At 53.5% G+C, this 26,031-nt stretch overlaps 2 protein-coding genes across 2 annotated transcripts; one reads left to right on the top strand and one right to left on the bottom strand.

Annotated features, from left to right (window-relative positions):
• Positions 1 to 169: 169 nt before the first annotated feature.
• On the top strand, positions 170 to 1,405 carry J4E87_000921 (uncharacterized protein; the record flags this gene model as incomplete). The annotated part of the gene is made up of 1 exon (XM_049372571.1): positions 170 to 1,405. One exon carries the CDS (start codon positions 170 to 172, stop codon positions 1,403 to 1,405), a length of 1,236 nt encoding a protein of 411 aa, XP_049237229.1.
• Positions 1,406 to 2,141: 736 nt separating this feature from the next.
• J4E87_000920 (NRPS) lies at positions 2,142 to 24,034 on the bottom strand (the record flags this gene model as incomplete). The annotated part of the gene is made up of 6 exons (XM_049372570.1): positions 2,142 to 7,906; positions 7,956 to 12,107; positions 12,161 to 16,430; positions 16,478 to 19,684; positions 19,737 to 23,461; positions 23,557 to 24,034. 6 exons carry the CDS (start codon positions 24,032 to 24,034, stop codon positions 2,142 to 2,144), a joined length of 21,597 nt encoding a protein of 7,198 aa, XP_049237228.1.
• Positions 24,035 to 26,031: the final 1,997 nt, after the last annotated feature.

Genomic DNA, 26,031 nt, shown 5'->3' with positions numbered 1-26,031 from the left:
AAATCGCATCGAAGAAAATGCCAAATTGACGTCAAGCAATATGGGATTTGCTTCGCTGTCAACGGTCATCCCCCGTCGTCGATAAGACACCATGTCCCCGTCGCGCCCATCATCCTCGCATCCCGAATCAACGACTTCATTGGTTTCAGGCACCTCCTCTACCGACAACATGAGTGCCCGTGCCAGACCCATCAAACGGCGCCCCCGGCCCGCGCAACGAGAAGACTACAACCCCACATATTTGCCATGGAAGAAGCGCTTAGATCACTTTACTTGGTCGTGGTTTGAGTGCACTATGTCGACCGGCGCCATTGCGACACTTCTCGGGCAGCAGCCATACAGCTTCCACGGATTAAAGACCATTGGGAAGATTTTCTTCATTTTGGATATCGTTTTGTTCCTTGCGTTTAGCGCATGCATCACCTACCGTTTCATCCACAACCGTGGATCCCTTAAGCTCAGTCTGCACCACCCACACGAAAGCTTCTTCTTCGGCGCATTTTTCGTATCTATCGCACTCATCATCTACTGTATCGAGCTGTACGGAGTGCCATCTTCAGGACCATGGCTCATCAAGACATTGGAAATACTCTTCTGGTTATACGCGGCCATCGTCATCTTGGTCGCCGTTTTCCAATACCACGTTATTTTCGATCGACGTGAGCTTCCTGTTACCGACGCAATGCCCGCTTGGATCCTACCGGTATACCCCTTCCTTGTCCTTGGAGTTCTGGGTGGTACACTGTTGAAGAGCCAGCCACCTGGGCCTGGCTTCGCCATCTTCGTCGGCAGCGTTACCTTCCAGGGCTTGGGCTGGACTATCGCGTTCCTAATGTTGACCCTCTACTTCACGCGCTTGGTTAACAGCAATCTTCCCGAGATACCCAAACGCCCCGGCATGTATGTGGCTGTTGGTCCGGCTGCATACACTGCGAACGCATGCATTTCGCTTGGTATGCAGGCACCGAAGCACGTCCCCGAACATCTGCTGGGTATCACATCCTTCCCAGTTGGTGATGCTTTCAAGGCTTTCGGAGTTATCGTGGGAATCTTCTTATGGCTAATCTCCTTCTGGTTCTCCGCCATCGCCACCATCAGCATTGTCATCAGTGCTAAGGAGTCACACTTCACCTTGAATCATTGGGGATTCATCTTCCCTAACGCTGGAATGACCATCGCACTCATCTACATCGCCAACGCACTGGACAGTCCAGGTATCAAGGGCGTGTGCAGCGCAATGACCATTGTTTTGGTGATGCTGTGGATCTGGGTGGCGGTACTCAATGTGAAAGGTGTGCTACAGAAGAAGGTCTTGTGGCCCGGTATGGATGAAGACATGGAGGACATTGAAGGGCACGGCCACAAGCCGGGCTCAGATCAAGAAGACGGAGATGGGCAAGTGTAGAAAGCTGTTACCATTCTCAGCGATATATGTATTTAACGAATTGTGTAATGATTCCACTGATGGAATGCTTGTTCTGCCACTAGCCAGCTGTCTCTACACAGAGCCAACGTATTAGATGCGATCGCGGCCAACACATCATTCCTTGCCCACAACCCATCTTCGCCACTACACAGTTGACCAAGATACCACCGCGCACCGTGCATCTAGAACAGAATGTCGTACTACAACATCTACCCCGACACAGTCATTGACTACATGATATGCACCACTTGCGGTACCGAAGCATTCGCATGGCTAGCCGATGCCTTTTGTTGTCCTGCATGCGGTAGCGACAAGTACAAACATCCAGAACATGCGCATCCTGAAATCGCTTCAAGTTTTGATGAAGCAGATATACAAAGACAGCTTGCGAAAGAGCATTGCGAAGAGATTCGGCGACATTTTGCTGACTTGCAAAAGATACATCCAGGGCAGCTATGGGCTGGGGCTACGATAACGACGCGCGAAAGGAAGAGGAAGCGTTCGCTGAGCGATGACGGGCAGCGTCAGAGGCAATGAGCTAGTTCTGCACGAATCAGGCGAGGGTTGAGAAGTCGAGGTGTTATGCATGTAACTATTGCTAAGCGACGTAAAGGGAACTATTTGTAGAAGAACGCTGAATAAGAACCCAATCAGTCAACACCGTACGCCCCTAGATACCCGTAATACTAATACATTAAAGTTCAACTCCACCAAATCACCCTCCCATCTGGAAAATTGACTTCGAACTCTCCTTCCTCTTCAATCCAATCCTCTTAGCCAACTGACCAAACCCACTACCCCTCCTCTCCTTCTCCTTCACTCCCTTCACCTCAACCTTCGTCTTGCCCTTCTCGCCCCAAGGGTTCTGCGCCTCTCGCTCAATCTGCTTCTTGCGCTCCACAGCAAGTATGCCAACTTGATCCACGAACACAGACTTGTCGAGCAAGTCTTCGACCCTGACTCTCAGACCATCTTGGTCAAGAATGGATGCGACTTGTGCCAAGCCCATGATGTCTCCGCCCAGCTGGAAGAAGTCTGAGCCAAGATCAATGGGTGTAGGAGAGCCACGCTCGTCGTGTAGAATTTGCTCCCAGGCCGATCGCAGCGTTGTAGCGAGGGTGTTTGTTTCGTGATTTGAGAGGCCTGTGTCGGTGGGTAAAGTGATCGGCTGCTTCTCCACGGACCGCTTGCGCATCTTCTCTGAGTTGGCGGTAGTCGAGCTACCGGAGCTGACCTCTGTAAACAATGGAAGCAGAGTGTGCGGGTCTTCCGAGAAAGCGATGACATTGGCGCAAAGAATGTCGAATGCGTGCTGTGCAAATTCTGTGGTAACCGTGCTGTTCGGGACGTACGTCAACGTGACATCCATTTCGTTGCCACGGGAGGTAGTGTGGATGGAAAAGTCTGCGAAGTCTTCCTGAGAGCCAACGGCGCCGATGGTGTACTCGATGCCGCCTAGCTGCATAGTTGGCTGGTCATCTTGAATGTTCTGGTCATGTTGCAGAACGCTGGAGAAGTTTGTCCAGTCAGGCCATTCCGTGCAGTGTCGGGTGATCTCGCGGAAGCCGAGCGACTCAAATGGCATGTTCGCGATTTGTTGGTCTTGAACATACTTGAGAAGATCCATTACAGTCCAATCAGGTCGGTACACGATGCGAACAGGTACCATGTTCAAGCAAGGGCCGACGATGTTCTCGACATTGGCGACACCGCCGTTACGGCCTGAGATGACGTGACCAAAGACAATATCAGCCTTGCTCACAAGACGGGAGAGAGTCGAAGCCCAAGCGGCCTTGGCCACCGTTGCGCTGGTGATGTTGACGCCCTTGAGCTTGGGTGCACTGACTCTCTTTTCGAGCGTGATGGATTGGCCAGCTGAGCGCTGATAGTTGGGGCCGAATCGGTTGACAATCTCTGTCATCTTAGAGCCGCGAAGAATGTTTTTCCAGTGATCGTGGGCTCCCGATACTGTCTTGGCAGTTTCGCGTACAAAGTTGCCGAAGCTTGGGGCAGATGAGACTGGAAGGCCATTGTATCCGTCTTGGAGCGCACTGAGAATCTTGGACATGCACACTCCATCGTATTGGGCGTGTGAAAGTCGCATGAAGATACGGTATTGCCCTGTTTGCTTTTGCTTCGCGACCACAAATTGGATGAACGCTTCGCCAAGTCGTGGTCCGCCCTCTCGATCCTTCTGTTGCAGATCCTTGGTGAAGGTGTCGATATCTTCGTCGGTTTGATGGTATATGAATTCTGGTTGAAGCTTCCGCAATACGACCTGAAGGAAGCGATCGCCATAGGGGACGAATACAGTGCGAAGAATATCGAAGGCTTGTACCATACGGTAAGCAGCTTGCTTGAGCTTGCGAAGATCGAGAGGCCCATCTCCATCCAGGTAGAAGTAGTTAAGCATCCATTTTGACTCCATGAGAGTACCAGTGATGGCGAGTGATTGAAAGTCTGTGACAGGGAAGACGTCCGAGATGCCTCCCTTGAATACTTGCACTTTCGAAATGACACTGTCGACATTGGGGTCTCCGAGCATCGAAATGGACCTGTTGAGAGAGCTCTCAACACCTTCCTGGATAGTATGCGTCGCCAACGGCCTTGAACTGATTTTGCGCGAGGCATTTGGCTTCGTTGGGCCGGTGGTAAGCCCTTGCAACCTCTTCAACATAGTCGAATCTCTGTGGCTCAGCTCCGACTCGGCGGGCATCTCGCTGGGAGCTATGCTCTTGGTGTCGGCGTTTGGATCGAACATGTTGTCCTGGAAGTCGCTCCAGATTGATGCGGCTCTGCCGCGTTGGTAAGACCTAGACTGGCCTCCGACACTCTTGCCTGCCACTGAGCCGCCGCCGGCTCGGGACATAACTTCATCAATGACCTCGCCCGCAACACGTACTACACGAGCCATGTCGGCAAATGTGGGGTTCTTGAACACATCAGCCACGGTCATTGAAAGGCCCTCTTCTCTCGCGGCTCCGACGAGGCGCATAGCCATGATGCTATCACCCCCGAGATTGAAGAAACTATCCTCTTGCTCGATGGTGTCCTCCACCGTCTCGAGAAGCTCAGCCCACAGATTGAGTAGCTTCTTCTCAACAATGTCGGGTGTGACTTTGGTAGAGGTCTCGGTGGCAATGACACCAAGAGTGGCGACCATGTCAGCAGCGGTCTGGATCCTGTTCTCCGCATTACTGGCAATGCTCATGCGGCGCGAACGTATAGAGGCTGCTCGTGGTGAGGCTGGGTGTATAGACGCTCCATCGACACTCGGTCGTCCGCGTTGTGACATTGAATGCTTTCTCGTGAGCATCCCCGTCATTTGGTTCGTCATCTGATCGATTGTCGCAGATGTGGGTTCGGTTGTCAGCTTGTTCTGCGCTACGATCTGTTCGACGATCTGGGGCACCATCTCGCTGACGATGGATCGGATGAGGCTGCTCCAGTCAGGTGTCTCAGCTGGCTGCGGCGCCGCTGGTGTCAGATCAGGGAATGTGATCCTCGGCGTACGAGGTGGTGAGGTTGATCCGGCACTGGACATGCTCGAGCTGGTTCTGAGAATAGGACGCGGCTTGGGTAAAGCAAGGTGCCCGGGTGAAGACTGTGTCGGCTTGATCTTGATGAAGTTATCCAAGTCTGAAATGGTTTGCTGTGCGTTGTTGAGCGCCTGGGCCAGGACCTTTGCCATGAGAGCAGAAACGTTCTTCGCCTCGGCATCGGTAACTGCATCACTCCAATACGTGAAGCGCACGGCTTCATCGTCGCGAGTGGCATCGATGTTGACCGTGATAGCGAACTCGCTGGGATCGTGGCCATCAAGCTGCTCGAACTCAATACCAGAGTCATCTGCCGCGGGCTCGTCTGTGTTCCCGCGCCTCTGAATCGAGACGGCAGTGTTGAAGAGCGATTTTCCAGAAAGACCAAGATCATGCTGGAATTGAGCGAGCGAGCAATGTTGATGTGGCATGGAGTCGACAAAGTCGGACTGCACCTTCTCAACGATCTGGAGCAGTGAAGAAGCCGGTTTCAATTGAACTCGTGATACCAACATGTTGATGAACGCGCCAACTGCGCTCTCGATATTGTCGATTGGTACGTTTCTTCCAGACGTGAGATATCCGTAGCACACATCGGAGGAGTTGGTGTAAGAGCGGAGCACCAGAGCCCATGCTGCGAGGAGGATATTGGCGAAAGTGACGTTGCTGCTCTCCGCTAGATCGTGAATCTCGTCGAATCGGGTAAAGCGCATGTCCAAAGATCGAAGCTCTCGCTGCTTACTGGGGTCACGAGGCGTAGTCGGGAAATAGCATGGGCTGACACCGCGAAGCTTGGCCTTCCAGTACAGTACCGCATCATCAACTGGGAGACCGCGCAGGTACTTGATATAGTCGCTGTATAGCGGTCCGTCCTCAGATAGCTCCCCTTGGTATGCTTCCTGGAGATCTTGTCCGATAATGCCGAGTGAGCCTCCGTCGATGACGGCATGGTTGACAATGACCTTAACAAAGATCTTGCCTGAAGGAGTCTGGACGACAGCAGCCTGATGGGGAAGGACAGGTTTCTTCTTGCCGTTGAGAGAGCCATGCTTGATGGACTCTAGCATCTTGGTCACTTCGCTGTCCTTGCAAGTATACTTGACTATGCCAGAATCGGGGCCCTTGACGACAATCTGATCGAAGACGCCTCCTTTGCAGACACTGTCGATGAAGACGGTGCGCAACGCTGGATGACGGGCAACGACTTGCTTCCATCCATCGATGACTTGACTGGCATCGACTGGGCCTCGCTTCGATTTGACCTCGAACGTGGTTGACGACCAGTACGATTCCGGGGCCTTGATCTGACTCAAGATCATCCCGTCTTGGATAGGCGAGCAAGGATACATATCTTCCACCTGATCAAAGGAATGGATACCGGCATGGGGAAGAGTCTTCAAGACTCGATCGAGGCGACTGTAAGACTCCAATGGTAGTAGTGGGAAGTCGGTCATCGTTGGCTGTGGGGTATCGGTCTTGGCCAGTTCGGTGGCGATCTCCTCCAGTGTGCGTTGGCATTCGGCGATCCACCTGCGAATGCCTTTCTGGTTCTTGGAGTAGCGATTGTACATGAAGCTGAGTTGGATCTGACCTTCAGAGACTGAAGCCGAAATCTCGAAGAGTGCCATACGCGTTGTCTTGGTACCCACGTCGGATGTCTCTTCGTCATCGCCGTCCAGCTGCAATGGCTGTAGGAGCGAATCGCTAGACCCAGACTGTTCTTGTCGGCCAAGGTAGTTGAACAGCACTTCCATCGGTGCATGATTGTCAAAGCGTTGCTGCCCATCTTCTGTGAGATAGCGATGAGCAAAGTAAGGTCGGCCATTACTTGTGATTTTGCGGCGGGTATCCTTGACTTGTCGGAGCGTATGCATGACCTCGTCTTCTTCGTCACCGATGGGAATGGTGACCGGATACATGGATGTGAACCATCCGACGGTTCGGGAAAGATCGAGATTACTTGAGTCCCATGCTTCTCGCCCGTGAGACTCGTTGAACAGGGTGGGAGCCCTGCGGTTGATGAACACGCGGGAGAAGGAGTGGACAATAGACGCCAGGAGGATGTCGACGAGGTCTGTCCTGTACACGTGGTGGTTTTCGAAAGCCATCGCAGATATTTCCTTATCGATGACGAACTCATCCCTCTCAGTATCACCGTACACGTTCGATCGAGCCTCCATCCCCCAGAAGGCGTAGTTCGCCGGTTCAACTGCGAGCGGCTGGGTTTGCACGTCGCGTTGTCGATCGATTTGCGAGGCGTTTGAGCTCTGCATCGCATTCCAGGTCTGGAAAGGTAGGCTCTTTGCAAGCTTTGTAGTTGGGCCAGAAGCGAGTAAGTCTTCCAGATCGCCAAGCAACACGCCCCAGCTCACTACATCTACGACAAGGTGGTGAGCCGCCATGAAAAGCATCTGTTTGCCCTTGAGACTGAAGAGATTCACGGCAAAGACAGGACCGGCGCGAATGTCGAGGCTTTTCTGGGTAGCGGCAATGATGGCAGTCGCAGCAGAAGCGGTTGAAACCTCATGTGCCGTGAATGCGTAGGATCCGGAAATCTTCGAGGTGACAAGCTGCTGCCATTTCCCAGCCTCGTCCTTGGAGAAGCGAGCACGTAGCATCGAGTGACATGCGACGATGGAATCCATAGCGCGTTGAATAGTAGCCGGCTCCACGTATCGTGAGATGCGCAGTGATGATGATTGGTTGAAGTGTGTGCCGTTTTCGATCTTGCCGGTCTGGAAGTAGAAGCGCTGAATGGGAGAGAGGGCAAAGGGTTGGTCGCTTGTCTCTGTTCCGTGGTCCAGGATGACTACAGCCTTGATGTCGGCCGCCAGATGGGCCAGGGACTTGGCGCGCAGCACTTGGTTCAGAGTAAGGCTGATACCCTCGCTTCTGCACTTTGCGAGAAGCTTCATGGCAGAGATCGAATCGCCACCAAGCGCTATGAGTGGTTAGTAAACTTGACACTATCCTCTCTGGGGATCACTTACATAGCCAGGACTTGGAAGGCTTGACGTCTTCCACAGGACAGTCCAATACCTTCGCCCAGATGCCCCGAAGAACTGTAAGAGCGGTATCAACAGGTCCATCGGCCACTTCAGGAAGCTCAGCGTTCACGATGCGCTGATGCGTGGCTTCATCCAGATCTTGTAGCCACGACCCGACTTGCTTCTTGTCCAACTTGGTGGAAGCCAAGGCTGGGATACGGGGAACAGCGATCCAAATGGCAGGTACCATATATGATGGCACGAGATCAGACAATCTCTCCCTTGCGCGATTGATTCGCGAGAGCGTTTCTTTGTCGGAGAGTACCGTGCGCCAGTCTGAACCAGCGTTGGTAGCGGCGGTTCCGGGGAAACTGACGACAACCGTGAGCTTCTTCGTGCAGGGACCAATCTTGGGTAGCTGTACAACCACTTGATGGATGTTGTCGTCCGCCTGCAAGACTGTCTCGATTTCATCAAGCTCGATTCGCTGACCCGCGAGCTTGATTTGGTTGTCTCTTCGCCCGATGTAGTGGATAGACCCATCAGCGGTGTACTGGACAAGGTCGCCGGTACGGTAGATACGCGATGTACTACGGGTCGAGAACATCTTCAAGAAAGCAGGGGCTTCGATGAAGGCTTCCGCAGTACGTTCGGGATCGTTTAGATAGCCTCGGGCGAGTAATGGTCCCTCGAGGCAAAGCTCTGCGGTTGCGCCGATGGGTGCAAGCTCGTGAGGATTGTCAGAGTTAGTAAGCCAAGCACGTCCGCTCTTTAGGGCGCGACCAATGTTCGACGGGTCTCGTTGTGCAGAGACATGATCATTAACGATAGCAAACACAGTGCCCTCGGTAGGACCGTAGCCGTTCTGTAGTTTGACCCCGTTGGCCCATTTGTCGACCACGTCAGATGTCATCGCCTCACCACCGGCTACCAGAGTCTCCAATGTCGGTACAGCGCTTGGTCCTTCCAGCGTACCGGCAACTGACGGTGTGAAGAAAGCCCAGTTGGCTTTGAGATCTGTCACTGCAGCGGCGAGGTCCGTGGTGCGCTGTTCGTCTGATGGTACACAGATCGTGGCGCCCCTAAGAAGGACGGCGAGGGTTTCGCCAACGGAAACGTCGAAAAGGAAGGAGCAGAACTGGAACACTCGAGAAGTAGGCGTGACATGAAGCCCTTCACATATCGCAGCCGAGCTGGAAGTTATACTCTTGTGCTCTACGACCACTCCCTTGGGTTGTCCTGTGCTACCTGAAGTGAAGATGACGTAGCAGGTATTGTTGCCTTTGGCGCGCTGCGATAGCGGTCCGGAGCAGGTCGGTAGTCGTCGAATGGCGGTCTCACTGACATTAAACACGTGATCGACCATGTCCGTGAAACGATGGGCATACGGCGGTGAGCACAGGACGATCGAAGCTTTGCATGCCTCAACGATATGCAGATGTCGTGAAGGCGGGTCTGATGAAGATAATGGCACGTAGCCTGCGCCAGAGATGAGAATAGCCATGATAGCTACGATGGCCCATCGCGACTTGTCCACACAGATCGGGATCAGAGATTCAGGGCCAGCACCAAGCTTCACTAGCTGCTGTGCCAGTTGCGATGCAAGCGCGCCAAGCTCAGCGTAGGTGAGTTCCCCATCGAAAGCGGTCACGGCTGTGGCAGCGGGCTGAGATGCAGCCTTCTGGAAAAAGAGCGAGGGCACAGTGTCATCGATGAGATCAGGCTCATACGCGTTCCACTTTTGCACGAGCTGCTTGTCTTGTTCACTGAAGACAGCTACATGACGAACATGAGTAGCTGATTGGAGTTGGTTCAGCACCGACTCAAACTGGTATAGAAGGCGCTGAACATGCCAAAGCGAGATGACATTTGCATCGAAGTGAGCCAAGACATCGATCTTGGTCGATCCCATCTTGCACTCAATCACGAGTGGGTATGTGAAGAAATTGCCCTGATCTTCGTTCTCGTGAACGGTCCACATGGAGTCGGCGAGCTCCTCGTTCTCCGTTTGAACAACCAAAAGGTTCTGAAAGTCGCATGCGGCTGCCATGTCGTCGCCGAGTGCTTTGATAGCAGAAATCCCATGGTGTTGGTATGGGATACGGTCGGTGACATTCGTCGCTATCATCTTGAGCAAGTCGCTAACAGTAGCGCCGCGATCAATTTTGACCCTGGACGGAACGGTGGTCAATGTAGGACCACACACGTCCGTAATTCCCGCGACGGCAATGTCTCGCCCAGCAAGAGTCTCACCAAACACCACATCATCACTTCCGGTGTAGGCAGAAAGCAGCAAAGCCCAGGCAGCTCGTATGACATTGGCTGGTGTGACGTCTGTGTTCTTGCGAGGTGCAAGCTTCACGGTATGTTGGAACATCCGTCCGTCGGATGTTGCGTTTGAGGTGGCATGGGGTGGCTGAGGGAACTGGAAGGCGTTGAGACCCATCAAGCTGTTCTTCCAGTAAAGATTCGAGGCAGAGGCATCAGTGCCAGAGATGTACCCCACAAATTTGGAGTAGGGTGTCTGAGGGATGGTGGATGTGCCGCTCGAGTATATCTGCTGCACTCGCTGAAGCATCAGGTAGATACTCCAGCCATCGTACAAGGCATGATGCAGTGTCCATACAAAGTACCGCTCCCCTGATGTCGTAGTAACCAGTGAGTACGCTGCAAGTTTGCCACCGAGATCCGAAGGAATGGTCATCGCTTCTCCTTCGGCACTCATGAGCGAGGTCTCTTCTTTCCAGAAAACAGGATCCTTCTTCATGACAGCTTGCACGAACATACCGGATGGTAGCTGGATGATGCGAGTACGAAGGATGTCAATCTCTTGAATGGCTGTGTCCCAGGCCGCCTTGAATTTCGTCATGTCCAAAGATTTTGGTAGCGCCAACACGTGCTGCGCGACATAAGCTCCAGCTTGCTTGATGGAGAGAGTGAGAAGCGCATCCTGGAGTGGACTCGTCGGATAGGCGTCCTGGATGTTTTCCTTCGGAACTCGACATTGCTGGACAGCTTCGTCCAGTACTTCAGCTCTCGGAGACGAAGCTGGCAGCAGGTCAAAAGGCTGCACTGCCTTCTGCGGCTGATTGAGTGTGTTAGAACGGGTACCAATCTTGGCTAACTCGGAGAGCTTCGGATTCTTGAAGATATCGATGAATGATAGCTCTAGCTGTTCGGTATGAGCCATCGCAACGAGACGCATGGACGAGATGGAGTCGCCACCAAGGCGGACAAAACTGTCGTCGATGCCTACTGCAGAAGGTGGCAAACTCAAGACGGAGCACACCGCCTTGTGGATCTTCTTCTCTGCCTCGGTCGTGGGCTGCTTCTTGTTCGCCATGCTTGTGAGTCGGTACAAAGCCATTGTCTCCCGACTGAGGTTTTGTACTAAGCTGCGGAGACGATTGCGGTCTAGCTTGCCCGCCGAAGTCCAGGGCAACTTCGTGACAGGGATGAAGATCGAAGGTATCATGTACGAGGGCAAAGAGCCGGCGAGCCCATTCTCAGTGTCTTTGCACATGTCTCGAAGCTCGTCGCTGAGCGGAAGAAGTAGTTCATCGGAGGCGGGCAGGTCGGTCGAGGGCGGCTGGACGTTTTGCGCTTCGTCTCCGGCTTGACCCTGAGTAACAGCAAAGAATACTGCCAAAGCCTTCGCAGAGCTGCGATTGGAGGGTGCGACTAGTTCCACTGCGGACTGTACGCTTTCGGGGAAGTTCTTTCCTACGTGAAACTCGATCTCACCCAGTTCAATTCTCTGACCGTTGAGCTTGATCTGGGTGTCCTTACGACCGATGTAGTTCACGGACCCATCTGTGTTGTAGCGGACAAGGTCACCTGTCTTGTACATGCGGGCTGTTCCAGAGACTTGGCTGCCGGAAGAGATAGTTTTCGCCCAGGCAGGATCAACGATGAAAGCCTTCGCGGTCTTGACTTCATCATTCAGATATCCACGGGCCACGGTGGGGCCTTCAATGACGAGTTCGCCGACGCTACCGATAGGCATGAGTTTGTCGTGGTTTCGTGGGTGTACGATCCATAGTCGACATCCGCTTCCGGTACCGATGGTGCCTGGCTCTGAAATAATGAGCTTGTGATCCAGTGTGGACTTGTATGCAGTAGCGGCTACTACTGAGCACTCGGTAGGGCCGTAAGCTGTTCGTTGTCAGTACGGAGCCGAACGGGGAATATAGGGTCTGTATACATACCGTTGATGAAGCAAGTGCTGTTGCCCCATTTCTTGAGGATGGGTCCGGGAAGCGCCTCGCCTCCAGAAACAAGCGTCTTCAAACCAGGGACACGCTCTGGCTCGATAGTTCCAAGAACCGACGGGGTCAAGAGTGACCAATTGACTCTCAACTTGCGGATGGCGCCAGCTGCGTTGTTCATGCGATCGTCATCTGTTGGCACGCATACCGTGGCGCCTACGGTCAAGGCTGAAAGAATCTCGATACAGCTTGCGTCGAATGTGTATGAAGCAAACTGGAAGGTGCGAGAGGTTGCATTGATATTCATGCGACGCGTGAAAGCAGCTGCACTTGTACAGAATGCTTGATGAGGAATGATTGTTCCCTTCGGCTTGCCGGTAGTACCTGAGGTGAACAAGCAGTACGCTGCGTTGTCGGGAGTTGCTGTGGAACGTGGCTTGCTGGTCACTGGAATTCCGAGCTTCTTGATGGATCGTTGGTCGACGATAACGGCTGCCTTTGCGACCTCGCTTGCTTTGTCGTGGTATCCGCGCGAGCACAACACCACCGGGGCGCCAACGTCTTCGATAAGCTCTCGAAGTCTGGTTTGCGGATGCTTCGGATCCAGCGGCACGTACGCTCCACCAGCCTTCATGATTGCAATCATGCTGACGATGGCGTATGATGACTTTTCGAACAGAATTGGCACGAAAGTCTCAGTGGTCACACCGATAGCCTGTAGATGGACTGCAAGCTGATTGGTGATCTTGTCAAAGTCTTGGTAAGTGAATGACCCGTCCCATCCTTCCACAGCCTTCGTTGCTCGTGGTCTCGTCAGTGCCTGATCATGAATGACGTCGTGCACACAACGGCGGATAGGTGGCGGAAGTTGTGGGTTCCATTCGGTGATTTGTCGGAGACTACTATCGGTGAACACGTCCAGCATGCCAACAGTGAGCTCCGAAGCACTGCTTTCAACAACGCTGTCCAGAATCTTGCTGAAAGTATCGGCCATGTTCTGTGCTTGAGAGGGGAGAATCCTGTCTTTCGAATAGCCAAAGTCGACAGTGATGTTGTCGTCGGTAACATCTGCATTGACTGTGACAATGTATTCGCCGGCATCTTCCGCTTCCATATCTTCGTAGGTGAGAGCCGTCTCCTCCGGATCGCTTGACAGACCGCGCCTTTGGAAGGTGAAAGCCGTGTTGAACAATGAAGGTAGTTGAAGGGCATGCTGTATGTCGGCAAGAGAGCAGCCCTGATGCGAAAGAGCCTCAGTAGAGCCTGTTTGGAGAGCCTCGAGGAGCTGGGCAATGGTCGTGTCATCCGAAAAAGATATGCGTGAGATGACCATGTTGACGAAGCAGCCCACGGCCTCCTCGATGTTGGTGACCGGAATGTCTCGACCAGAAGCGATTAGGCCGAAGGAGACATCAGACGTGCCTACATAGTAATGAAGAGTGAGAGCCCACGTAAGCTGGAGCACGTTCGAAAGAGTCACACCATTGTGCTTGCAAAACGCCTGAACACGGGCAGTGCTACCGAGGTCTATGTCAACTGATCCTGACTCTGGAGAGCTTGGGATACCATCGTTGAGGGTGGGAAAGAAGCAGGGCTCCATCCCGGCAAGATGCGTCTTCCAGTATGACAAATCAGCATCGCTGGATTTGGAGAGCATGTATGCAATGTAGTCGGAATAGAGTGGTCCGGCATCAGCCCGTGTCAGCTTTCGTGCGTACGCACGAGCAAGATCCGTAAGTAGATTGGATACCGAGGTGCCGTCATTGATCGCATGACTGAGCTCGAGCTTAATCCAGACTTTGCCAGTCTTTGTTTTGCAAATGCTCATGCGATGAGGTGGCACAGCCTCGCGGCAGTCAATGGGCGATTGATCTCGCAGAAGCTTGGCAACCTGATCGTCCTCGCAGTCGGCGAGGAGTTGAACTCTTCCGGCTTTCTCCTTGACTACGACCTGATCTTTCGACCCGTCCTTTGCAAGGCTATCGATGAAGATAGTTCGCAAGGCCTGATGACGGTGCACTACGACTTGCCATGCTTCGGTAAGACGGCGTGGATCCATTGGCTTGCCATCCGTGGACTGTACTTGTGCCACGGTGTGATACGTGTAGAGCTCGGGATTGCGTGATTGCGTGTGAAGAAGACCCTGCTGCATTGGAGATGCCGGGTATATATCCTCTACATCGGTGAGGGTGATACCGGCGGGCAGAACCGCGGAGAGCCTGGATGTACCGTTGTAAAGAAGTGGAAGATGCTTGAAGTTGCTGACGTTACGCTCCTGTCGAACTTCGAGAAGCTGTTCCACGGCATCGACGAGGGTCTGGCGACACTGTGCAACCCACGCACGGATCTCGTTCTGTCGTCGCATGTTGCGATTCCATCCAAAGGAGAGCTTGATAGCGCCCTGGGAAACCGCTGCCGTGATGTCAAAAAGCCCTAGGCGGGGAACATCCGCTCCAACTTCGCGAGAGTCGACCTCATCGAGCGAAGTGAACAGTCCCTCCTTGCCGTCTTGTGTTTGAAGCCTGCCAAGATAGTTGAAGACAGCTTCTGCAGGCCAGTGGCTGGCATATCGAGTCTGGCCTTCCTCTGTGAGATTCCGGTAGGCGAAGTAAGGCCGCCCTTTGTCTGGCGTACGGTTTCTGAAGTCTCTGACCCATCGGATAGTGCTGATCATGTCTGTGGCTTCATCCAGTGGGACAGGAAGATGGATAGGCGTCACTGTGGAAAACCAGCCCACTGTGCGCGAGAGATCTTGGCGGCTATTGAAGGTTTCACGACCGTGGCCCTCATTGTGTATCGTGATGGTGGACCTGTCAGAGAAAACCTTGCGGAACGACTCAAATAAAGCAGCGATGAGAATGTCAAGGATTTCGGTAGCCAGGGCGTCCTGTGCACCGAGGAGGAGCATGGTGTCTCGAGTCGACAGCTGTACATCCTCTTCCACTACGTCTCCACTGAGATTGGAACGGCCTTCCATGCCCCAGTAGTCGAAATCTCCCGGTGCAATATCCCCAGCCGGAAAGACACTTCTGGCGTTCTCTTGCTTGGCCTGAATGGTCTGCTGTTGCAGCCACAGGTGATAGGGTAAGCTCTGAGGTGCTGGCTGAAGGCCGTGAAGGAGACCCTGCAGATCTTCGAGGATGATTCCCCATGACACCACGTCGATGACAAGATGATGAGCGACGAGTGCTATGGCCTGAGAGAAAGTTTGATCGATGTCAAAGAGCTCGATAGCAAAGGTCGGACCGTTGGAAACGTCCAAGGTTGCCTGGCTGTCATCGATTATGGGTCGTAAATTGGCATCGTCTCCTGCTTGCACGTTGTGGCGACGAAGTCTAAATGACGTTGGTGCATCTTTTTCGACTCGCTGCTTCCAAGCTCCTGCTTCGTTCTTGGCAAAGCGTCCGCGAAGCATTGGATGAGTTTTGACTAGAGTAGTCACCGCCGCCCGAAGCTCTGCAGTCTCGACATTGCGTGAGAGGCGGAAAAGCTCAGTCTGATTGAAGTGGTTGTGCGCATCGCCAACGGTGTCGAAGAAGACGTTTTGAATTGGCGAAAGATCGAAGGGCAAATCGTAGTCTACGGCTTCCGATACAACTTGTGACTTCTCGGAAACATTGGCTGCTGAGGCCATAGCCGAGATGGATTTGGCGCGAATGATATCCTGTACGCTGATGGGAAAGCCCTGCGCACGACACTGCGATGAGACTTGCATAGCGGCAATTGAATCACCGCCAAGATGTAGGAAAGACTGGTTGAGACGGATATCAGCGACTGAAAGGTTCAGAACCTTGGCGAAGATAGCTTGCAGCTTCTTCTCGATCGCATTACCGTCGTTGGATCCGGTGTCGTCCGATCCAATGGCCGAGATCAGACGATAAGTAGGCTGGTCCATCTCCTCCAGCCACTGGATCGCGCGTCTTCGATCCAATTTACCGGAAGGCATCAACGGGAAGCGCTCGACAGCGACCCACAAGGAGGGTATCATGTAGGCGGGCAAGCGCTCGCATAGACTGTCCCGAATGGAAGCAATGTTCAGCGAGGCACTTTCTTGCGGCAACACCTTCAATCCGTTCCCCGTGCTCATCGTAGTCGTGCCCATGGTTTGGAGGGACACAATTGCGACAAGTCGCTTCGCACAAGGTCCAGCCTTAGGCACCGAAGCCAGAGCGGTTTGTACGTTGTGATCGTTCAATAGTTTGTGCTCAACTTCAGATAGCTCTAATCGTTGGCCGCGCACCTTGGTCTGGAAGTCTTTGCGACCGAGATACTATTACAGTTAGTATGCGTCGAGCTAGAGTAATGGAAACGACTTACCAGCATTGTGCCATCCTCGTTGTATTTGACCAAGTCACCAGTCTTGTAGATGCGCAGGGACGCTGAGGAGTCATTGCTCAGTAGACCTGGAGACCACTTGACATGCCCAACGAAAGACTGGGCTGTCTTTTCGGGATTGTTGAGATATCCGGCTCCAACTGCACCTCCCTCCAACAAAAGCTCTCCTATGGCGCCAACTGGTGCAAGTACGTTGTGGTTGTTCCTTGAGACGATCCAGCCTCGTGCTGTGACAGCCTTTCCAAGATTGTTGGGCTTCATGTGAGATGTCATGATACTGGTAGTTGCGACAGCAGAGCATTCAGTTGGTCCGTAACCATTGCCGAGTGTGACCTTGTCCGCCCAAGTGATCAGGTCTTGCTGCGACATTGCTTCGCCAACAAGGAACAGAGTCTCTAACATAGGGACTTGCGATGGCGACATCATACGCACGACCGACGGTGTGAGAGCAGCCCAGTTGACATTGAACTGGTTCATGACACCAACAAGATCGTTCGTTCGGGTAGCCTGGTCTGGTACGCAGATAGTACCGCCCTGCATGAGAGTGCTTAGTATCTCAATTAAGCAAGCATCGAATGTGTACGAAGCGAATTGGAGTACTCTAGACGTATTAGAGATCTCCCAGCCAGCCACGAATGCAGTAGAACTGGTGACCCAGTGGTTGTGGTTCACTAGAGCCCCCTTGGGTTTGCCGGTCGACCCAGAAGTGTAGAAGGCGTATGCTGGAGAGTCACTGTGTACTGAAGGAAGACGCTGTAGACTATCATGAGGAGTCTCAGTTGCTTGCCGATCTACAACCAGGGTGCTGGACGGGATAGACTGGCAAAGCCCTTCATACTGTGGCGCGCAAAGGACCAGGTCGGCGCCAATGTCTGAGACAATTTCACGAAGGCGGAGAATAGGTGCCTCGAAGTCCAAGGGAACAAATGCTGCTCCAGATTTGAGTACAGCCAGCATGGCGACGATGGTCCAACCTGACTTGTCGAAGCAAAGCGGGACGAATTGATTTGGCTTAACCCCAAGTCGCATCAACCGGTGCGCGAGAGCAGTAGATCGGTCGTCGAGCTCGCGGTAAGTCATGACACCAGTATCCCAGGCATTGACAGCAGCAGCGGTGGGACGAGTCGCAACCTGGTCCTCTTCGATAACACTGTGAATGCATCTACGGATTGATGGCACTGGCTCGCGATTCCAAGAGCCGATCAGATCACGGTCAGCAGAATTGACTAGATCCAGGTCATCCAACGTTCGCGTGATGTTGTCAGCACCATTCAACTGCGTGAGGATGAAGTCAAATTGCTGCACCATGCGCTGAGCGAGCCACTTTTCGACAACGCGATCATCGAACAACGCTTCTACCAGAACGCCAGTCGAACTGACCTTGCAGTTGAAGACGAACGCATAGCTGAAAAAGTCAGTTCCGATAGTGTTGGCACTGATCATGTTCCACAGAGGGCTCTCGGCGTCGAAGTCGTCTCCTGACTCGATACCCAGAAAGCTCTGGAAGTCACAGGCTATGGCTGTCTCGGAACTGAGTTTGCTGATGTGTTGTAGACCGGCGAACTGATATGGCAGCGAAAGCGAAGACTGTTTCTGGGTCTCTTTGAGATACTCGTGAACTGTGGAAGTGCGGTTGAGCCGCAGCCGGACGGGTGCAGTCGTAATAGTGGGGCCAATGATGGACTCTATGCCAGGAACGGAAGCCTCGCGACCACTGTTGGTTTCACCCCAAATAACGTCATCTAGTCCGGAGTAGGTGGCAAGGAGAATGCCCCATGCTGCGCGGATCATGGAAGGGACGGTGACCTCGAGGCCTGGGTTGCGTTTGAGCTGTACAGAGTGCAGCAATTGGCCATTGGCTTCCACGCGGTGATCTGGGGATGGCAACTGGGGGAATTGTGACGCCGTTACGTTGTCAAGTTGCGAAAGCCAGAACGCATCGGATTGCTTCTGTTCCAAACTCGTAATGTACTTCACGAAGCGCGAGTAAGGCACAGTGAGGGCGATGTTTTGGGTTTCGTTGCGGTAGTGTGCTTCGACTTTGCGGAACAATGCTGTCCAGCTCCAACCATCGTAAACGGCGTGGTGGGCAGTCCATACAAAGAAGACCGAGTCAGTCTTCTCACCAACGAGGGTGAAAGTTGTTAGAGGTGCGCCGTTCTTGGCGGGAAGCTGTCTGGTGGTCTCGTTGATATCTTGGATGTCGGGGAGAGACTGCCACTCAATCTCTTCGCGTAACACTACCTGCAGGAAGCCATGCTCCTCTGAGTAGACGATGCGCGTGCGCAAAGTGGCCTCGCTGGCAATGACGGCCTTCCAAGCCTCTTTGAAGCGCGCCAGGTCGATGTCGGCTGGCAGGCGGTAGATGGGCTGCACGACGTACGTTCCTGGATCCTTGTTGGTGAGCATTACAAGACCCTCTTGGAGCTTGCTGCATGGGTATATGTCTTCAATGGAATCGGGGAAGACACCGCACTCAGCTGCAGCCAGTGCCACGATAGCCTGACGGGAAGACTGCGGGAGCAGCTCCATAGGCAAGGTATCTGCTTCCGGCTTTGCGGCATCATCGGAAGAGAGCATCACCGCAGTAGCGGCCATGTCTAGCAGCTTAGGCTGCGCGAACACATTGGCGACATTGAGCATAACGCCATCCTTTCTAGCCGCAGTGACGAGCTTCATGGCGCTGATGGAGTCCCCACCAAGGCGGAAGAAGGAGTCTTCTGCGCCCACAGCGCTCGCGTCGAGCTTCAGCACCGAAGCCCAGAGACGCGCCAACGCGACCTCAGCTTTTCCAGCAGGTGCGCGGCCGCTCTTGCCTGCTAAGCGGAAAGGAGTCATGTGTGATTCAGGAAGGGCTGCCGCCAAGGCGCGTAGCACCTTCCGGTCAAGTTTGCCAGACGTCGTCATGGGCATGCGGGTGACTGGCATGAACATGGAAGGGACATAGTAAACAGGGAGCGCATTGGCGAGCGCGATTTCCACCTGCTTGGCCACTACGCGTGCCGACTCGCCCATCTCGCTGATGGCAGCTGGAGCCTCATCTTCAGAGAGGCACATGAAGGCTACGAGCGCTTTTGTCTTGTTGCTGTCGTTGAACTTGACCAGCTCGACAGCCGACTTTGCGCCAGCCGGTAGGTTCAGCTTGAGGTGGTGTTCGATCTCCCCCAGCTCAATACGTTGGCCATGCAGCTATGTAAAGTTAGTTGATGAACTTCAGAATGATATGTGATCAGACGCGTACCTTGACTTGAGAGTCTTTTCTGCCCAGATAGATCATGTCACCGTCGGAGGTGTATTGTACGAGATCGCCAGTACAGTAGAACCTACGTCCCGTGGGGCCCATGACACGAGCCCACTCAGGATCCATAAGGAATGCCGCCTTTGTCTTCTCGGCGTCATTGAGGTAACCGCGGCTGAGGATTGGTCCTTCGAGGATCAACTCTCCCTTGCAACCAATAGGCATCAGGCGGTCACGGTTCTCGGCGTCGACGACCCATCCAACGCAACCGATTGCCTTGCCGATATTGGTAGCTTCGCCGCGGCCATCACTGAAATCTTTGAACGCCGAGTTGATGGATGCTTCGCTAGGTCCGTACATTCCAACAAGGTGGACATGTTGACTCCAGAGGTCGATGAGCGCCCTGGTAAGAGGCTCCGCACCAAGACAAAGGCTTTTAATTGAAGGGACCTGTGCAGGCGTGAGAAGTGCCGCCACCGTAGGTGTGAGATCCATCTTGTTCGCTCTCAGCCTAGCGATGGCACCAGGAAGATCGTTGACACGATCGGCTTCAGAGGGTACGCATACGCAGCCACCTCGCTGGAGAGTAGTGAACATCTCTTCTAGTGAGTTGTCAAACGTGTATGAAGCGAACTGAAGCATGCGCGAGTCCCGGTTGATGCCGAACTTGGAGCCGTGGGCCTCCGCGCTGGTGGCTATTGCCGAATGCTCAAGTACAACACCTTTGGGTCGCCCGGTACTACCACTGGTGAAGATGACGAATACCGGGTTGTGGGGCTGCACGCTAGGGCAGGCAGGACCACCGACAAGAGGAAGACTCTGTAGAAGTGCATCATCTACTATGATGACATTGGCCACGAGACCGTCGAACTTGGATGCACGCGAAGCAGTAGTCAGTACCACTTGGGCACCAGCATCTTCGAGACGGGTTTGGAGCGCTGGGGCGGGATGCGCTGCATCGAGTGGGACAGCAGCGCCGCCTGCCTTGAGAACAGAGAGCATGGCAATAATTGCAAAGGCACTCTTGTCGAAACAAGTAGGCACGAACACCTCAGGTCCAACTCCAAGCTTGACGAGATGATGCGACAAGCGATCTGTGGCGGTCTTCAGCTGTTCGTATGTGTACTCTCCGTCGTGAGCACAGATCGCCTGTGCCTCTGGTTGAGAATCAGCCCATCGGGCGAATATGTTGTGTACACACTCGTTGATCGTGGCCGGCATGACATTCCAGTCCTGTAACTGTTGCAGGTGCCTCGGGCTGAGATGGTCCAGGGATGAGATGCGCCGTTTCGAGTTGAAGACAATGTTCTCGAGCGCACGCGCGAAAGTGTTGGCGACATTCCTAGCCTGTATGGCGGTGAGATGGTCTGTCCAATAGTCGAGATCCACAGCTGCTGTGTCATCGCCGACTTCGATATTGACACTAACTGGGTACTCGGTCGGATCGTAGATCGGTCGAACCTCGCGGAGAGTGACATCCTCTTTGGGAGAGTTCTGTTCCTGGGGTAGGCGACGGTAGGAGAGCGCAGTATTGAAAAGGTTGGCGCCGGAGAGCTCGAGCACGTGCTGAACGTCGGCCAAAGCGATATGACGATGAGGCAAGGCTTCCATATAGTCTCTTTGTACGTCCTGAAGTATGTCCAAAAGACAACGAGACCCATCCGATAGATCCACGCGGCAGACGAGCGTGTTGATCAGCGGTCCGACGATGCTTTCCACTCCATGGACTTCCTCCGCATCACGAGCGGAAGTGAGGTAGCCGAACGTGACGTCGTTACTTCCGATGTAGCAGCTGAGTGTCAGTGCCCATGCAGTATGAAAGACGTTGGATAGCGTAATGCCATTGGTGTTGCAAAAGTGCTGCAGATCGGCCAAACTTATACTGGTCAGATCGAGGCGGATAGTGACCAGTTCTTTGGCTACAGTATGGCCTAGGCCGTCGTCAAGAGTCGGGAAAGAGCAAACCTCACTACCACCGAGGTAAGATTTCCAGAACTCGAGGCTGGACTCTTCAGGTTGCTTCGCAAGCCATGCAATGTATGCGCTGTAGGGAGTACCGTCGAGAATGGTTCGCCCTGCGCATGCTTTTCTAAGTTCCTCAGCCAATAGACTCATGGAGTGGCCGTCCATGATGGCATGGCTGATATCCAGAGAGCAGTAAATCTTCCTGTCGACCGTAGTGCAGATGGTGAAACGGTGGTTTGGGCATCGACCGTGGTTGTAAGTGACGGAACGCTGCTCCTCAATGCGTTTTATAGCATCCGTCTCATCCAAGGCTTCGAAGTGTACGATGTTGGCGTCGATGTGTTTGAGAACCACTTGATTGTAGAGACCCTTCGCACCGACATTCTCGATGAAGATCGTGCGTAAAGCTGGGTGTCGTTCGACGACTTGTTGCCAAGCGTCAGCGACCTTCTCCCAAGAGATATCCCCGTGGATCGTGGTAACCTCGTGAAGAGTAGCCGCAGCGTAGAAACCGGCATCCTTGGTTTGTGACAGCAGCAGGCCTTCCTGCATCCTTGAACATGGATACACATCTTCAGTGTCGGTGTCCCGAATGCCAATGGCTGAGAGGCTATCGATCATGGCTGAGAAGCTCTCGTCCGTCAATGACAGTAGCGGAAAGTCGCTGAGTGTTGGCTTCGGGTCGAGGATAGTGAGACCTCGGATCATCTGCGAGATGGTTGACTGGCATTCCGATACCCATTGCTGAATGAGTGACTGGTGCTTCATGTGCCGGTTGAACGTGAACGCGACCTTGAGATGACCTTTGAAGACGAAAGCGGAGATCTCAAAGAGACCCCACCTGCAGGTTTCGTGACCAAAGTCAGACGTGCCGCCAGCCTTGCCTGTCTCTCCGGCCATGGTGCCGGATGGCTGGAGAAGAGCGTCCGCTCTCTCGAGTTGCTGATATTGGCCGAGATAGTTGAACAAGATCTCCATGGGCCAGTGAGTTTCGAAATTATCACGACCTTCTTCAGTGAGACAACGCCTAGCAAAATACGGCCGGCCATTACCAGGGATTCGTCGTTTGAAGTCCTTGATCTTGCGGACTGTATCTGTAGGATTGCGTGATGGCGATACAAGGATTGGAGATAGCGCGGTGAACCACCCAACAGTGCGGGTGATGTCAATGTCTGAGTCCCAAGGTTCACGCCCGTGACCTTCGTTGAAGATGGCAGGCACAGGTCGGTCGGTAAAGACATGTGACCAAGACTGGATTAATGATGCAAGCAAGACCTCGACTGGCTCGGTCTTGTAAGCAGTATGGCAGTTGGTCAGGAAGGCGGCACTGAGCTCCTTGTCGAGTTCGAAGCTGGCATGACTAGCATTGCCGTAGGTGTTGTCTTGATGCTGAATGCCCCAGTACGTGAAGTCCATAGGAGGAACATCAACAACAGGAAGGACGTCATCAAGCTCGAGCGACTCAGCGTGATCACGTTGTAGCTCCGCCCATTTTTGGAACGGAAGAGCAGGGGCAAGCAACTGCCCGCCTTTCAAGATCTCTTCAAGCTCTTCAAGCAATAACCTCCACGTGACTAGGTCAACAACTAAATGGTGACCGGTGAGGAATGCATACTGCTCGTCACCGAAATCGAAGAAGTCGGCAGCGAACAGCGGGCCAGAGACGTGATCAAAACATTGCTGCGAGTCGGCGATCTGAGTGTCGATTTCAGCTTGTGATGTTACGTCAAGATGACGAAACCGGTAGGAGCCACTGATATCGTCTGCACTGGAAGTCAGCAATGTGCAAGCGACTCGCCTACAGAGCAGCAGTAGTACACGAGGCCATGTAGGTTGGGGCACTAGCTGTTAGACTTACTTGTAAGACGCTGTTGCCAGCCATGCTCAGGTGAATGCGTGAACCGTGCTCGCAGCATGGAGTGGCGTGTTACGAGCTGTTCCACCGCAGACTGAAAATCGCCGGCGTCGGTCTTACGTGACACCCGGAGATAAAAAGATTGGTTGAAATGGCCATTTGTGTTTGGACGCTTGAAGAAGAGTGATTGAATGGGAGAGAGCTCGAAGTCCTCATCGAAGAATTCCTGGTGGTCATAGGCTGAGTTGCCGACTTCTTTGACAGCAGCCGACAACTGGGTGATGGACTTGCTGCGCAACACCTCTTGGACGCCAAGACTCATGCCTTCCTTCCGACATTGGCCCACGACCTGCATGGCAGAAATGGAGTCTCCTCCAATCGAAAGAAAGGATTGGTCGAGAGGAACATGGGGCAAATTGAGGACATGAGCCCAGATAGCTTGGAGGCTCTCCTCGACATTAGTGACGACTGTTGATGACATGTTGGGTCGTGTGTCGTTCCTGTTAGACACTGGGTGAGCAAATGATTGTGTTGAGGGGTCAATGTGATGCTACATCAGGGCATGGGCCATGTGAAGGGTTCTGTGCTAATCGCGCGGTACGCGTTTTGCTTGCATGGAGGGTATACTTACAAAGATCAGGTAGAGTGTGTCTGACGAATCTGATTGTCAGCAACAATGTGATTAATTTACGTACCGTGGATTACAACTTCTCGTCGAGTATGAGAAGGGTGGCGAAGGCAGATGCGTGCCTTTTGTGCTGCCGACAAAAACTTGGGTATAGCAATCCAAAGATTCTAGATTCAGTCACACGGAATGTCTGTGATTGAGAAGATGAAAAAGCTCAGTACGGGCCTCAGGTTCTACTCTTGCATATGCTGCGTGGGATCGTCATTCGGGGATAGTGAGTTACTCCTGAATCCCTTGCCACCTGATACGGGGGTCTCGGCATGGCAGTGAAATCATCATAGGTTATTCTTGTCTGTTTCAAGCCACACAGACTGGAGAAGCATGGAATGCGAGCGCAAACAGCCGGGGCCTGCAGGCAGGCATCGTCTTCGAGAACGAAGAAGCATTAGCTGCAAAGACCCGCAGGCGCCCAAGGCCAGCTTAGAGATGTTCGTGATTGGAGGCGTTGCGCTGGATAGACGAAGGAGACGGACGAGCTGGGCATGAAGCGGTGGACACGCTGGCGAGTTCCTTTTCGAGTTGCACCAAGAGTAGTGCATACCAGATTGTGCGAAACCAAAAAGCAACGGGCGGCTCCTAGTGGGCGAGGGCCATGACCGTCGCGTCTTCGCGAGGCTGGCTGTGACGTGCTTGGCTTTTGCGATGCTGTGAAGTCTCTGCGGAGGTCGCGACAGGTTAATAGGTACATATTGTGGCGTGCGTAGGAACACGAGACGGTCCGACGCGGAGATGGAAGGTGTGAAGAATGAGGTTTGACGCGTCGGTGGCCGGCTGGCTCCTGCTGGTTGGGGCAAGACGCGCGAAAACAAAGATGCGGGGCGCTTATGTAACGCGTCACGCACTAGGCTACAAAGAGCCTTGGTCTAGCTCCAAGCGCCATCGGATGCTCTTCTCCGCCTCAGCGCTGCCCCGGCGCGACTTTCGCTGCCCGTACTTCAAGCCTCCCTACATTGGCATGCGTCTGCATACGGCACCCACGAGCTTGCCGCCAGCTGTCACCGGTCAGCTACCCAACGGGGATCTCGCCTCACGCTGCCACGTTCAACAGTCTGCCACCATCAGCCTCAGTTCCCGAAGCTTCCGCCGCTTCCATGACACGGTGCCGTGACTACGATTCACGTTCCGCTGTCAGTCGCGCTACTGTATGGTTTTCTTTGTACGCCACCTTCCACTTTCTCATTTCCCATGTGTGCATATCCGGAACGGCTTTTGAACCCGCCGCCATCACGCTCCAAGAAGTCTCGCCTGCCGCTCCCGCGAAGCACGCCCTCAAGACCCACACTGTGATGGTGGGATGGATCCATCTCTAAGGCGCACAGCACTTTCCAAGGTCCCGCTCCTGATAGTTAGACATGGTCTAGGTAGTCGACGTCGGATGAGGATTATCCGGCTCCTACCGCTGGTTACCAGGCAGCCGGTACTCCCATCCTAGGGCAGCTCAATCCTCATGTGCGGCTTCCCTGCAACTGATCATGCCTTTTCAGGACTGTCAGCACACGTCGTACCATCTGTCGAAATGCCTTTGTCATCCGCGGAACACGAGCACGTGAACAAACGCGCATCCACTGCATGCTGTCGCCACTATCCAGCAGGCCTCGGCGAAACTCATCTGCCTAGCGGTCGTCAATTTGCTTGACAGGAGCTCAGCCTCGTCGTATTCAGCTACTATTGTGGGGTAGACAGCCGTCCAAGACATATGAACATGGCTGCAGGTACCCCAGAAATCTGATATTACCCGTACGAGCTGCGCAAGCCATGAACTTCACCTGTGGATACACTTGCAGCTCTAA

Source organism: Alternaria ethzedia (genome assembly GCF_023757985.1).
Source record: "Alternaria ethzedia strain BMP 0044 chromosome Unknown scaffold_2, whole genome shotgun sequence".
In the NCBI taxonomy this organism is placed as follows: domain Eukaryota; kingdom Fungi; phylum Ascomycota; class Dothideomycetes; order Pleosporales; family Pleosporaceae; genus Alternaria; species Alternaria ethzedia.
This window is presented reverse-complemented; position numbering and strand designations above follow the sequence as displayed.